Raw genomic sequence first — 16,465 nt, 5'->3', positions numbered from 1 at the left:
GTTTATCTTAAAAAAATCTATTTCATAGAATTTCCCTTCTCAGGTACATGAGTGATAAAGACAACTGATCCAAGAGGGGCATGTTAGTGATAAGACAACTGATCCAAGAGGGGCATATTAGTGATAAATACAACTTATCCAAGAGGCAGGGGTATTATTGAGTGCAAGTTGGGAGATGTGAATGTAATTTTGGGTGTGTATTTATGATTTAAATAAAATAATTTACTTTATCATTATTAAAATATTTATTTCACTTTTAAGTTTTACAAAATTCTATATAAAATATATAAAAATTACAGAATGTAAACACACATCTTAAAGTTTGCACCCTTTTATCTAATTAGTGACAGGTGCATAGATTAGGGTTAACCCATCTCCATGTGCTAGTGACAGGACAAATGAGCACAGAGCAAATCCTGGAAGAAGGCCAAAAGACATGGTAGTGACAGAGTCGGTCTGTATTTTTCATGATGATGGCAGATGGTGAGTGGGCACTTGCCTATCGTAATCTATGGTGCCTCAACGTGCCATGCTTTCTTTATCCAAGTAATTATTTTATATTAACCCAAATCCATTTCAGGAAGCTACAATTCCCTCCACCTTCACGGCCATGGCGGCCTCAGATTCCTCTCCACTGGACACAACAATCATCACAAATCACTTGCATATAATTTTGTTTGGAGGACTACTGATTATTTCAATTTGGTTTCACACTATTCACATGTGAAGCAATTAGGCATTTGTTTATTTGTTTATGGAGGATAATATTATTGTTATATCTTTTTTAATAAATGCGGGGGGAGAATATCAGGACCGGGTAGTTTCAGAGATATGGTGTGTACGCCTGCGAAAAGATTAAAAAGCATTGGGCTAGCACGTTCAGCGTTTCAGGTGGCCTGGCCCGACAAAGGGTTGCCTTCCCCCTGTGACAGTAGTACGTTCACCATAGCTTCGTGCTGCCCCGGATGGGGCGCTTTGGGACTGCCCACTTACTTTTTTTAAACAGAAAATGCGAATTTATAGCAACTGATTACTGATATTTATACTTCTTAAGCTGTTAATGGCTACATCCAATATCAAGATTGTGTTCAAGTCTCTGTGATTCTTAGCTTTTCAGCAAGCTGTACTGTGCCAGTCTGGTGTTTGTGAGTTGGACATTCTTATTTTCTCTTTTCCAGATTGAAATAGCATGCATTGATGCTTTCTGAAGCAGGCCAGAATGGAGAAAATGAGAGCAGCCATACTTGCTCCAGCTTTCTGCCTGTTTTTCTTGTCTCAAATCGCCAGTTCCTCTAAATCTCAGGTTAGGGACTATATGACAGTTTTGCTGCGTTAGGACATTTTAGACTGTTTCTAATTCATAGTACTAGATTGAAAATTGATGATACATGGGTTTGGTCTTTAAGTGTTTTTTTTTCCTTTTTTTTTTAAATGGCTGTTAGGATTTGCAGTCGTATCTTTCAGTTATATGTAGAGTGCATAAATACCTCTGTCATGCCATGTTGAATGACATTTCTTTTAGCCCATAAACATGTGATGTTTTTATAACAGAGAACTGTGCGGGGCTTAAATTTACAATATGCGTGCCTAATTTCTTTATATGAAGATGTCATCTTGTTTCCTCTTTGATTCTGTACATGAGGCTGGATATTGCAGGTTTACATTGTATACATGGGAAGTAAAGTGCATGATGACCCGGAGCTAACCTCATTCCAGAATCACGAGCTTCTTGCTGCTGTTCATAATGGAAGGTTGGCATAACGAACACTTTTCTTACAGATATGTTAACATAATGCAAAGACACCTCAATTTGAGCGAGGCTGTTATAATCATTTTTTTTTTTTGAATCTTTAGTATGAACTGTAAATGGGCTGCTATCTTGGTCGCTCAATTAAAATCTTACTCCACGCTGCTCTATTTACAGCATGGAAAAGGCCAAGTTATCTATGGTGTACAGCTACCGTCACGGATTCAGAGGCTTTGCAGCTAAAATATCAGATAACCAGGCAGCAGCTATGGCCAGTGAGTAATTTCACTGTCGTGACCACCAACATTAGATCAGTTCGTTAGGAATTGATGGGCTAAGCCAATTTTTATTCTGGTTCCCTGAACCCATTACGTTCTGTGTTTCTGTTCCCATTACAAAAAGGACTGGTTGTGTTTTTAAATAGTTGTCTTCATAGTATCCTTCTGATTTGCAGAGATGTCTGGAGTTGTTTCTGTATTTCCCAACAAGCTGAGAAAGCTCCATACAACCCATTCTTGGGAATTCTTGGGCATGCCATATGGCAATTCATTGGGAACCCCAAATGACTCTGCTAGACCTCAAGAGGACGTAATCATCGGCTTCATTGACACAGGTACCATTAATTCAAAAACCCTGGTTATTCTCTCCTCGGTTTCTTTTTCCTTTTGGTGGGCAAACACACCCTTTTGGGCAAGACACTAGCAGGCCAGAAAACTTCAGCATAGAACTCGCTGCCCAAATATTTCCATTCTGACAAAATCATCCTGCGCTTGCACCTGGACAAACCACCCGGATTTGTTCTTTATGAGATATTACAACAAATTGGGCACATTACTGGTTACTCTGTTTTTAGGTGGACAAGTAACAGGGAACATATTCCATGGAATTAGAGTAATCGCATAGCCAGAAATATACAAGTGAATTAATGTTTATATTGTTTGAATTTCTCGATATCCTAATTTCTGAACTGACGATTATTTGGAGTGACACCTTAGGGCTTAGAAGTAGAAGTATTTAATGGTAGAGTCTCTTAAGAGAGTCTCAACATTTACATATTAATGAACAGGTATATGGCCTGAATCCCCAAGCTTCAGCGACCATCTGATGTCTCCAATCCCTTCACGTTGGAAGGGATTATGCCAAAGTGGTGAACAATTTCCTAATTCAACATGCAACAGGTGAAATGTACTTCATTGAAGTTCAGATTGCTGCTTGAATTCTAAGTTCTAACAACCTATGATGTAGCGATATTTTTGTTAGATACTTAAAGAAATATCACTGACAATTCCATGGCTTATTTCAGGAAACTGATTGGTGCTAGGTATTATTTGAATGGACTGGAGGCTGAGAAAGGAGAATCGTTGAAAACAGTGAGTTCGGGGGCTAACAGAGAATATAGATCTGCAAGAGATAGCGCAGGGCATGGCAGCCATACTGCTTCTATAGCAGCGGGAAGATGTGTGAGAAATATGAATTACAGTGGTTTAGGAGCTGGAGGTGCCCGGGGGGGTGCTCCACTGGCACGAATTGCAGTATACAAAACATGCTGGGAATCTGGATGTTATGATTCAGACATATTGGCAGCATTTGATGATACCATCAAAGATGGAGTGGATATCTTATCTCTTTCATTAGGTCCCGATCTTCCTGAAAGTGACTACTTCAGTGACGCGATCTCAGTGGGCTCATTCCATGCAACACGAAATGGAATTACTGTTGTTTGCTCAGTGGGGAATGATGGGGGTTCTGCTTCTGCAACAAATCTGGCTCCCTGGCTTATTACAGTGGCTGCTAGCTCTACAGACAGGGACTTTACTTCTGCCATCAAATTAAGCGGGAATAATTCTACCTACCATGTAAGCTATAGTTCTTCTCAATATCAACCATTACCCAGGAGAACCATGGTTATAACTTCAGGGAACAATATCTCCTTATAAATTAACAACGATTATCAATTGCATGTTAACCAAAAGGCAATAATGCCAACAATTCTCCTTCATGATTCAGTTTTCTGATTTGTAGTCCCAGATAGCATCTTCATCATCTTGCACAAGTAAGTTACATTCCAAGATATTTAAATTTCTTCTTGTAATAGTGTAGTGTTGTTCTCCATTTCTTCAACTGGATTTCGTAGGAGATACATTGTCCTCTAGTGTTTGCATTCACTCTCAATTCTTCAGTTATGACAATTCCATATTTCTGGACTTATTCTTATTGTGGTTCCATGGGTGGATGGAATTATTCCCCCATTTACGTGAGTCTAGTAAGCTCCCTGCCTGACAGTTTCATTCCTGTAAATCTTTGTAAAGGAAAATTTTCATATTTGTATTCTAGAGTTATCATCATTACACAATTTATTTCATATGGGGAGGTGAGCCCCTCCATAATAGAATATCGTATACTTGCCAAAGAAATTAATCAAAAATGTGAACAAAATTTTCAACCCACCGGAGAAGATGTGGCTAACAATAATCTGTAATTGTCAGGGTGAGAGTCTGAATGTAGCAAAAATGAATGCGCCTGCGGAGCTATTGTCTGCAGCAAATGCACATGCAAAATACTTTACTCCTTACCAATCGAGGTAGCTCAGGATAGAATCAGGCATATTGAAGGCAGTGCTTATTTAGTATCAGATCATTCTGTCTACTATGATCGATGGATGAGCTGTAACTCTCTGGCTTTTCATGGTGGGTTGTGCAGCTTCTGTCTAAACAGCTCTTTAGATAATTCTAAAGTGGCAGGAAAGATACTGGTTTGCCTGCATCCTGAAGATTCTTTCGAGTCAAGGATATCAAAAAGCCAAATAGTCCAAGCGGCTGGGGGATTAGGGATAATTCTCATCGATGAGATAGGCCAGAATCTTGCCATTCCTTTCGTGATCCCTGGTGCGATTGTGGACAACAAAGTCGGTGCTAAACTTCTTGCCTATATCAACACTACCAGGTGCATTATCTGAGCTATATGACTGCAAGCACAATCGGTCAATCATTACAAGTTATAAATACTTCTGTTTTTCTATGATAGCCTATAATGACTTTACCCACAGTTCATTTTTTAAGTGCCATGAAATCAAAAGCTAGAAGAATCAAAGGGTAATAAGAAATATATCTACCATGGTAGGAGCAGTGCTTCTCAGTAATGAGGAATTAGAAGAGCAGCACCTCTTCTAATTTTGCAAATAACAGTATCAGTCATGATAAACCCTTTTAATGGAATAAGCAAGTTTACCTATTAAGTCTTATCCCTGCATCATATAAGCCCATTGATAACGTAGGTTGTTCTTTTCATGTCACTTTGATTAGAGGATCCAGACACAGCTGCTCGTTTATTTGTTTCTTACACACTTGGTTTGCTTAGATTGACCAAACGAAGAGGTTTTTAATGTGTCTCAACAATCCGTAATTGTGTCAGGTTTCCTGGAGCCTATATTTTGCCTACAGAAACAGTGTTCGGACGCAGACCAGCACCTCAACTTGTAGCATTCTCCTCAAAAGGTCCAAACACACTAACACCGGACATCTTGAAGGTATGGGAAGTTGGGTCTCTTGACCTCAATGCTTCAATTATCAGAAATTTCATTTGTAACGATCTGATGTTTTTCTGTTGCTTTTCTTCTTGGATAGCCTGACCTAACAGCTCCAGGGTTGAATATACTAGCTGCATGGTCACCAGTAAAGAAAGGCATGCATTTCAACATTGCCTCAGGTACTTCCATGGCTTGTCCACATGTGTCAGGTATAGCTGCCTTGATTAAAGCTGCACACCCATCTTGGACTCCATCGGCTATTAAGTCTGCCCTCATGACCACAGGTAAAGCAGCCTGTACATTTTCTAGCTGAAAGCAAAATCTTAAGATTATAAAATCTTTGAGACCTGAAATTTGTGGTCTTGTTCTGCAGCTAATGTGTTGGATAAAAATAAGAAAATCATGACTGCTGCTCCACGAGGACGGACTGCAAACCCATTTGGCTTTGGAGCGGGAATTCTAAACCCTATGAAAGTAGAAAATCCGGGACTTGTCTATGATGCTGGCCCTAAAGATTATGTCAACTTTCTCTGTGGGATTGGCTATGATAATTCATCTCTTCGGCGAGTCACAGGAGATCATAGTGTATGCACAAAGTTCCGTACAACAGCTTCCAATCTCAATTGTCCTTCCATATCAATTTCAAAATTCGATGGAAAGAGCTCGGTCGTCCGAACAGTGACAAATGTAGGAAGCACAAATAGTACCTATCGAGTGAGGGTTTCTCCACCAAGAGGACTAAGTGTCCGTGTTGTTCCAAGTGTCCTGAAATTTAACTTCTATGGCCAAAAGATTTCTTTCACAGTGCAGTTCAAAAGGGTCGTCCAAACTCGGGGATACGTATTTGGATCACTGTCTTGGGTAAATGGAAAGCAAAGAGTAAGAATCCCTTTGGTAGTGGGTTGTTTCGCCCCTTAGGACTTGTGTGGGATTCACTTTAACATGAGTTGAATTTATCCTAGAGTAACATGGAATACTGAGGGCATTGATCAGTGATTTCTAAGGAAGGAAAGATACAGAGTTCTGGTTATTTTTTTTGTGACAATATGTGTTTGCAGAATATAACTTCTCTCGGATCTCCGAGAAACATTTTGGAATTGCAAGATAGAAAGCTACGGACAGTCTTCTGTAGAGACAATGAAAATAAGGACCTCTGTATGGTTTGGAGAATCTCATTTCAAATATGCTTGTCAAAATATTTGATGAAGCAGGAAAGAATGGCGTGGCGTTGAAGTTTATGGAGAATGCTTCTTCCTGGGAACCATCCTTGGCACAAATGCATCCTTGGCACACATGCAAACAGACAGCATATCTTATATGATAAATAGTGAGATAAGTAGCGAAGTATTGGCTTGGTTTAGTTGGACAGTAATTGACAAAATTGAAACAAGATTAGATGTGCCTTCTTTCAAAGCACTGTACAACTTCTCCAAGGCCAAACTATTAATCCTGATTCTTTACTATTGTATTGTTGTTGCCAATTTTCAATACAGAAGCTGTAAGCCGAATTTCTCCTCAGGGAGGAATATACTTGAACTTTTCTATTACTTTTGTTTGGCCAATATTCATGTTAAGCTTTTAGCCTGTCTGCAAATAGTAATTTTTTTTTTTTATTTAAACTAGAGGATCTAATCGATTATAACCACTACTAATAGTAATTTTTTATTTAAATTAGAAGAATTGGCCATTGGTGCTAGATTCCAATAGCTACCACTATAACTGCACACACACAAGGGAAGATTTGAACCTGAGACTTTATACTCACATTTATTTTATATTTTTATGAGCTTGCAAGATAAGCTCGCTAAGTGCTAAGTGCTGTGTGCAAATAGCATATCTTTACATTTTATGAGCTTGCCGAATGAGCTCCCCAGGGGCTGTCTGCAAATAGCATATTGTTTGTGAAGGATCATTCCTTTTCTTGGGTTTTACAGCATTACTTAACACTATTTAAGATATTATCAAATGTAGAGAAGCTCCCCAGGGGCTGTCTGCAAATAGCATATTGTTTGTGAAGGATCATTCCTTTTCTTGGGTTTTACAGCATTACTTAACACTATTTAAGATATTATCAAATGTAGAGAAGCTCCCCAGGGGCTGTCTGCAAATAGCATATTGTTGTTTGTGAAGGATCATTCCTTTTCTTGGGTTTTACAGTATTACTTAACACTATTTAAGATATTATCAAATGTAGAGAACTTTAGTAGCTGGTATTGATCATTGGAGCTTTTTTTTGGGAAATATAATTCAGTTCAATTTTTTTCCCTATGTAATCTAGCATCTTATTCTCTAGCTTGTACGTAAGGGTAATATATTGTTCCAGATTAAAATCCATTATAATAATATATTAAATATAAACTCAACATGTCACCGTGGAATTGAATTTGGATAAAAGATAACAGTCCATTCCAATCAACCTGAATTTAAGGGTAATATATTTTTCCAGATTAAAATCCATAATAATATATTAAATATAAACTCAACATGTAACCGGGGAATTGAATTTGGATAAAAGATAACAGTCCATTCCATCCAAATGAATTCGATTGACAATGTCACTGGGAATTGAATTGGGATAAAAGATAACAGTCCTTCATTCCCATTAACGAGAATTCGATTCATTCCAATCAACGAGAATTCGATTGACATTCCAGTTCAATTTCTATAATATAAAAATATTCTATATTAAAATACCAAAAATGTTCCGGGGGCAGTCTATATTAAAATACCAAAAATGTTCCGGGGGCAGTTCAATTGGTAATCTGAGAAATGAGAAATCTTTAAAGTTTTAAATTAGAGTTTATTGGTAATCTGACAAATGAGAAATCGTTAAAGTTTATTTTTTATAATATAAAAATATTATGTATAAAAATATTAAAATGGTTGTGAGGGAGTTCAATTGAGTAATCTGAGAAATGAGAAATATAAAATCTTTAAACTTAATGTGAACGGGAAATTTTTAAACTCAAAAAACCCAGATTCAAATCCCCTAAATTCATATGGGTTAATATATATATATATATATATATATATATATATATATATAAAATCTTCTTAAAAATTTAGAAATTTAAAAATGGTTTCAGAAAGTAAAGCTTCATATGGGTTAAAATATATATATATATATATATATATATATAAAATCTTCTTAAAAATTTAGAAATTTAAAAATGGTTTCAGAAAGTAAAGCTAAATTTCTATGTTTCTTTGATGGGCTGTATTGGGTTCCTCTGGCTGAAAAAATTCCTCTTTAAAAAAAATTTAAAAATGGTTTTAGAAACTAAAGCTAAATTTCTGTGTATCTTTGATGCTCTGTGCGCCATCGATGTTGGCCTCTTCATTACCAAATAAGAGAGGAAGCATCTTAAGTGGTTCGTCGCATGCAACCAAACTAGAGGGACAGAGGGTGCATGATAGAACTGACAACCGAAAGAGAATGCCCCAACCTCTTCCAGTTGGCGGGGAAGGCAGGCCGGAGAGGAATCTACTGCAATTGGTTTTTAAGAATTTTCAATTTTTAAAAGTCTTCTGTCCCAGGACTACCGCAGGATATAGTGAGGAAGTGACAACCTCACACGTGAAGTTTGGCAGGCTACCAGGTCAGATCCGGACTAAAAGGGCAGCGCCTAACCAGCCATATATCGGGTATTCAATGCACCCGGAGATACACGCGACATAGCCGTCTAACACGTAAATTGCCTTTTTTTATTTAGTGACGAGTTTTCAAATTCCTGTGTTAACGGATTATCTCGTGTGCATCTCCGGATGCATTGAATACGCGATATATGGCTAGTTAGGCACTGCCGACTAAAAGAGCCTCCACAATTGGTCAAATTCACGGTATACCAAATGCAAGATATTAATGTCAATATTCAAGTATGGTGTGGCGTACCCATCCGTTCCCTCTAAGGCAACAACCTCGCGAGCAATGTAAAATTTTGGTTATTTATCATGAACATAGAAATATCTCTCAGCGCAGGCATATTATGGCCACAAAAATATAGTATTTTTTTTCATGGTAGTTTGATGCGTTAAATTTTGGCCAGATAATTATGGAAATTTGGGTATAGTAAAATTTATTGGAAATTTAAGTTATAGTTGTCAAACTTCAAGATTTTGGGTGTTTCCAAAATAATTTTTGGAGATTCAAGTCATAGTTTGTCAAGCTCCAAGATTTTGGGTGCTTTAGGGATAATTTTTGGAGATCCAAGTTATAGTTGTCAAGCTTTAAGATTTTGGGTGCTCCTTGAGTTTTTGATAGTGTTGAATCCATTTTCACCATCAAAAACAAGATTCAATCACTCATAGCAAATTTTTGGATAAAATAAAAATAAAAAATTATCAAAATATTATGATGAAATCAAATCTTTGAATTTGGATATATTATTAAAACCTCATTAAAAAAAATCAGATTTTTGGATTATTTTTATTTTTTTACATTTATTAATTTGATAAAACATTAGGGAATATTTTTTTGTTTTCAAATATTCCAAAAATATTTAAAAAATAAAATTTTAGTGTTTCTAAAAATTTTATTTCTTATTTTTAATGGTAACAATATATTATTAATAATAATATAACATTGGTAATATTGTTGAAAATACAATATAATGATTTAAATATATAATTATAGAAATCATGGTAACACATATTGCCCACTTTTTTTAATAACAACAAAACCCAAAATCATGGTAATGCAGAAATTCTTCTATCCATGGTAATGCAGAAATTCTTCTATCTTAGTAAAATCCAAATCATGGTAATGGAAACATTCCTTCTAAACAATTTTTTGTAATTATTATTCCAAATCATGGTAATGGAAACATTCCCTCTAGACAATTTTTTGTAATTATTATTTTGAACAGTGATGCTTAGAAATATTGGCATGAATGCATTCATGTCAATATTTCCAAGCATTACTAATCAAAATAATAATTACAAAAAATGGTTTAAACTCAAAAGTTAAAAAATGGTTTAAACTCAAAAGTTAAATAAGGGAAGTCTACATAGATTTTGATAATATAAGAAGTTGTGAGGGGAATTGAGGAATCTATTTTTAACAGAATTATTTTATTTAGTATTTTATGTTAGTTTTTCTTATTTTAAATGTTGTAATAGAAGAAGATAAGTCTACACTAGTTTTGATGTTGAAAATTGTAATATCCCTATAGTGATTAACCCCACGTAAAAGTAATTTCAATTTACGAATCAGTTATTAACTGATTCTTGGCTGTTGTGGAACTGAACGAAAATGAAGGAAACGAGGAGTTAACGTGGCCTAGGGAATTATTACGCGTGGGGTAGCAGAGTGATGGTCACGTATTCTAAGCTGACTGATTTGGCGGTGAAGTAATGGCATTCCACTATAGAATTCCATGCCCAGTTTTTATTCGGATAAGCTTGCGGATTTGAGGGATCGTATCTTGATTTTGTTAAACACCGGTTTTTATTTGGCAGGCGAGTCTTGGATCGATGGAAGCTTACCTGTATGAAGTATGGTATCTGGATATATGAGTTTTCGATGTAGAAGGAGAGATGTATTTGAATAGCATCAAGTTTGGCAGAAACTCTTATGACTGTATCGCTGCCTCTCCACACGCCTGTTGGAAGGTTCTAAGCCATGCCAATGCGCATCGATAAGGTATTTAGTTGACCTGTTAAGGCAGTTACATGAAGAAGAAATGTTGTTGCAGGAAGATTTGCCACGGAACCTGTTTGTTGAGCACTGTGTTGTGTGGAAACCGTGGAGACATTGTAGATGTCAGAACTCAAGAACCTATGATTGCTCGTTAGTGCGGCAGTAGAGAGTCGTATATTGACACGAATCGTTGTTAAAGCCACCGACGTGAGATTAATAGCCAGGCAGTTTGCTGCTCCAACGAAGTCAGAACGTCAAGATGTGGTAACCGGGCTCCCAGTTGCTTCTCTCCGACCAAAGGAATAATGCGTTTGTTTTTCAGTCGATGGTACAACTGAAAAAGATAAGTATCTTGCTCTTTTTCTGCTAGGAAAAATATGTATGTGCGTAGTTGACTAATGGAAAACGCAAACTCTTCCATGTAGACACGTTTTACTGTTTTGCATTATTTTTCCAGCGAGAGCTGAGTTCACACGTTTTACTGTTTTGCATTATTTTTCCAGCGAGAGCTGAGTTCCATGCTAGGTAATTAATATATGAAGCGAGCCTATTTGATTCATATTATCAAATGCTCAAGTTTATATAGAAGTCTGTTATACCGTGACTACAGCCCGCTTAGGTGCATTGAGTGTTATCTAGTTAGTCACAATGCATGTGGATCCTAAATTATATGGTAGAATACTAAGAAAGGGGATATGTGTTACACACATTAAAGAAGGATGATTATGATACGTTAAGGGATGCACTAAGGATTAGCCATCGTGTTATAGAGGTATGTTCTTGTATGGACAGAGCTATTGAGTCATGTTCCTTTAGGAAAATGATATGTGATTACCTTATGCTAAACTATTATCTTAGTTTCTTGTTGAACAAGATGTGTAAGCACATGAGATTTGTGCTAGCTTTCATTAGAAAGGGTATACATATGCATGCAGGAAGAGACAACAAGTTGTGTTAGTTTGCTTTACATGTTTGCAGGCAACAAAAGTAATGGCTAAAAGACTAGCTCTTTTGGTAAAAGTTTATGTAAATTTTCATGTAAGTAGATTATAACTGATGTTGTAGTTAGTCCCTTCAAGGGTATCCCTTAATGTGTTTTCCTCTACGAATAGGTGCTTGAGCCAAGGGAAAATGCTAAATAATATGATTATTATATATGAAATCATGATGTCAATGTTGATAATGATAACATGGACTTGCAAAACTAATGATTAGATCTCTTAGAGAAAGATATGTACCAGTGTGTATAAGCATTGTGAAAAGTAGAACAAGAATTTACTTGAATAGATGTACTGGTTAGCTAGTATGTCATGCTTGCTCATGCACATGAGTAGATATTAAAAGATCTCTTTAGATGTTGATTATTGATTGAATAATATTGTAACTAATCTTGTTGCCAAGATTGTTATTATGACATGCTTGCTCATGCACATGAGTAGATATTAAAAGATCTCTTTAGAGGTTGATTATTGTTTGAATAATATTGTAACTAATCTTGTTGCCAAGATTGTTGATGACTGCATTGACAGGAAACGATGGCAGATGGTGCCAAAGGAAAGTGATGTTTAACATTATGGCAGGAAAAGGATTATTCGTCCATGCAGATGAGTTCAAGCTGCAGTATTGTCCATTGCTAGAACAATTATGCCACAAGGAATGTTGCATGTGGCGGTATGTAAGTGGAAGATTACATGGAAATTGTATTAGCTTTTAGCTAGTTATGTGACAGCTTAATGATAGTTCATTGTAATGAATTAAATAACAATGGTTAAGGGATGGAATCCCTTATAAGCCATTGAGTGAGGGGTGAAAACCTTCACGAGCGTTTAATAATAAGATTAAACGTTTGCTGGTTTTCACCCTACGGGGTTTCCAGGGTAAATTGGTTTTCAAATGGTGTGATTGCCTTTTGTGTCCATTGATAATGATGAGTCCTTGTTGATGATGGTTCTTTATTTTATGTGACAACTATAATGTCTTGGTACATGATTATCTAATATGTTTAAGGATATCAAGAAATGGATACAAGGATTCATGAGACAGTTTATGTTATTACAGTGGTGGTGAAAGGTTATGCAATGGTTATGAAACTTACCGTCTTTGATGGCAATTCACTTGATGTAATAATGAATAGTATATCTACGGTTAATGATGATTTGTGGAGTTGTGAATTGATTAATTACTTGTGGTAATTGTATAAAAACTTCTAACTCCCTACTATTACATGCGAGGTTACCGGGGTTTGTGACAAGTGGTATCAGAGCTAAAGGTTGCAGCACTGGCGCCTTTGGGAATTGGTAAGCGGAAAGGATATTGAGGTACGCCATCAGTAGGCATTAAATCAGGTATGAGTTTAATCATTCACATATTGATTTACATAGTACACTATTTTTGGCATGATATGTGTGATTCATATTTATAACTGCTTTGAGTAGTAAGTAGTAAAGTTGTTGCATAACTACATTCATAACATTGGATTCCTGATGAGGGAAAAGATAATGAAACCTTTGTCGCACTTACAAACAATATTGAACACTCATTACATGTAAGAACAATATTGAACAATCATTGAGGAAAGTGACAACGAACTACCAGCTTTTGATTTGCAAATATGGTAATAACAATGATATATTCATTAAACAAAATTGAAGTTACCATGAACAAAACTTAATGAGTCAATGCATGAAAATAAATTATGGGGAACATCCTTGAATAGGATGACAAATTGTTTTAAAACGACATTAGAAGAACCCCCTTAGATATTGAAAACATGCAATGAGTCAAGCAACGAGACTTGATGGTCATAACTAACTTTTGATTTAGTCTTGTCATGGATGCATGAAGGCGATTGGTAGTTGAGATTGGTCAGTATTGTATGACTAACCCATAGAACTTATATGCATTAATTGAATTGGATTTAAGATTATTACAATTCAAAAACAAATGAAGGTTGATTGATGTCACATGCATGGAATGTGTGTATGAAGATTTTTACTCTCTCTGTGCTATAGTTCCAGTGGTTTATGAGAAGAGTTCTTAATTTTATTCACCATGAGAATGCATGATGAATAGTATATGCTCATGTCCTAAAAGATTTAATGATGATTACCCTCTAATTAATTGAAATCCATTAGCATGGTATGTGTTTATGTTAATCATTACTTGTTGGGAGATAAGAACCATTGGAGCCTCGATTTAATGATGGTTGAATTTATCTCTACTATGGGAATGATGGATTTCTTATGCATGTTGCATTCCAGTGTGAAGCTAATTGTAGAGGCATGTTCAGTGAGTAACATTTCTAGGACCCATTCATGGTATAATTACATGTGATAATTATTCATAAATAGACTACCTATGTTAATACAATTGTCAGTAAACTCTAACTACCTTCCCTAACTATAGATACTTCCAAAGGAAAATGAAGCAAGGAGAAGGAAGAAGACTGTGTTGTAGGGACAAACGGAGATGGGAAAAGAAATTTCTAAGTCTGGTGATGACCAGATAGAGCAAGCTTTGAGTGTCAGAATCTTGCAAGAAGACTCTAAGTCTGGGGATGACTAGATAGCGTTTGATGTGCATATGAGTATTCCCTTGACTATGCTTAAGGAGTTGGAAAATGATAACTATAGTGTGTCGATGTTAATGATTTTCGTAATGTCTCCTTGAAGTCATTATTCTGAAAAGGTCACATAGTAGGGTTATGATAGTTGTTGCATCTAGCATCAAGCGGTAACTCTGGTGCATGTGTGACACTTAGGAGATTATGCTTCCTATTGCATAAGTAGAGCAAGTGCTTCCGGTAAGGGTGGTTTAATTTGTTAGTTATGCATATTGAACCAAGGGAAAGATAGGCAACTCTATTCTTTATAGAGAATAATCAGTTGCGTTTTACTAAATAGTTGGAAATATCATGGGGTTGATTTCTACAGTAAAGATTGATTGTTTATATGTTTTCTTGGTAGAGAAAATATGATAGTACTTGCAGTAAAAGATTGGTTATTTTATATGTTTTCTTAGTAAAGAAAATAGGTAGTTCATTCTAGTAAGACTACATGTGAGTCTTGTGAGAGAAATGTTTGTCTCTTGTCGTTTTTCTTGGAATAAAATCCTTGCCAAATATAGCCAAAGTATCTTCTTGAGAAAAGAAGATGAGGCATATCAATGCCCTGAGGGCATAGCATGAAGGGTGGCCAAGTTTTCTTGAATTAAAATATGTATTTTTATTTGATAAAAGTTTCTTGGAAAATATATATATGCTAATTGCATTATGATACTAGTTAGTTTCTAAGTTCTAGTGAAATTATTATGCATTACATGCATGATAAAGATAGCTAAAGATGTGCTTCTAGGCACATAGATATTCATTTCTAACTTCTTGAAGAAAGAGTATATTACATATATATATAAATATAGTCTCATCCTAAGAGTATGCGTACTTCATGTATGAAGATGAAGGATTTTATGAGAATTTTTCTTGAAAATAAAATAGAGGTTCTTCCTTTAAAGACACATTAGAATAGTGTTCATACAAGAAACAAAATCCTTACTTGTTTCATGAAAAGAACTATGTGCATTGAAGTAAAGTAATTTTGTTAGGAAAAGACATGTTGCATAATGATAGCTATTGTGACTTTGGAATTATGACTCTGTGTGTACATAGAGAAAGTGATCATGTTAACTTTCTTGAAGACAATAGTCTTTTGAAGAGATTGTCTTGCTAGATAAGTTGTGTTGATTTCTTGATTTTGGGTGGATGAGTAAATCTTGTTCTGTATCTTGATTTTTATGCATAAAGATGAATATCTTTAATAATTCCCTGAAAGGGAAGATAGAAGAATGAGGTTAAAATGACTTCCTTTAAGAAAGAGGTATGTGGTTTGTTGTATGAAATGATGGTAGCCTTCTAGTGAAGGGAATGGGTGTTGCATACATTAAAGAAGGGCTTATATGATAAGCAATGGTATGCACAAAGAGTAGTCATTGTGATATGGAGTTATGTTCTTTGTATTATGCATGACCAAAGCTATCCATACTAAACGTAAGATAATACTCCATTAATGATGAATTGAATTAGGACAATAGACTATGGCAAAATTGGAAATCTTTAGATTAGTAACTCAACTGTTGTTGACATTTATACATTAATGAATATTGCATATGCTTTTATACATGACAATAATGTATGCATGAACATTCTTGGAAATGGAATACGTGTTAACTGATGCATATTTATAACTAATGTTGCTGATGGGATTAAGTAGTGGTAGCTTAATGGCAACAAGAAAACTCATCACATAAATTGCTGCAATGTGAAATGCAATTATAAATGAGAAAGAATGATGTTATATGATATGCATGAATTATGTTATTTGGAAAATTTGCATGCATACAACGTGTATGATAGATATGTTTCCCATCAATCTAGATGTTGTGTACCCATGTTGAGGGTTAAGTGTAGATGCATGGTATACATGCATGTTTGTTTTGCTAATGATAATGTTCATATGGTGCATTGTGTAAATTACTTTGAGAAAGAGTAATAAAAGGGAAA

General features: G+C 35.6%; 1 protein-coding gene across 2 annotated transcripts; it reads left to right on the top strand.

Moving 5' to 3' along the window:
- The first annotated feature begins 518 nt into the window (after nucleotides 1-518).
- On the top strand, nucleotides 519-6,726 carry LOC149156282 (subtilisin-like serine-protease S). Of its 2 annotated transcripts, XM_089438068.1 has the most exons (11): nucleotides 520-1,303; nucleotides 1,657-1,751; nucleotides 1,925-2,022; nucleotides 2,202-2,360; nucleotides 2,814-2,925; nucleotides 3,051-3,603; nucleotides 4,234-4,328; nucleotides 4,448-4,690; nucleotides 5,159-5,273; nucleotides 5,371-5,557; nucleotides 5,647-6,726. In XM_089438068.1, exons 1-11 carry the CDS (start codon nucleotides 1,220-1,222, stop codon nucleotides 6,189-6,191), a joined length of 2,286 nt encoding a protein of 761 aa, XP_089294194.1. In that variant the 5' UTR covers nucleotides 520-1,219; the 3' UTR covers nucleotides 6,192-6,726. The 2 variants fall into 2 exon arrangements, with proteins under 2 accessions (XP_089294195.1, XP_089294194.1); XM_089438069.1 differs by lacking the exon at nucleotides 2,202-2,360 and having other exon boundaries at nucleotides 519-1,303.
- Nucleotides 6,727-16,465: the final 9,739 nt, after the last annotated feature.

The sequence above is a fragment of the Pinus tabuliformis genome, chromosome 9 (assembly GCF_031772625.1).
Source record: "Pinus tabuliformis cultivar Carrire ecotype Pingquan chromosome 9, CPIR1, whole genome shotgun sequence".
Lineage (NCBI taxonomy): Eukaryota > Viridiplantae > Streptophyta > Pinopsida > Pinales > Pinaceae > Pinus > Pinus tabuliformis.
The sequence above is the reverse complement of the archived record's forward strand: the minus strand, read 5'-3'. Positions and strand labels throughout refer to the sequence as shown.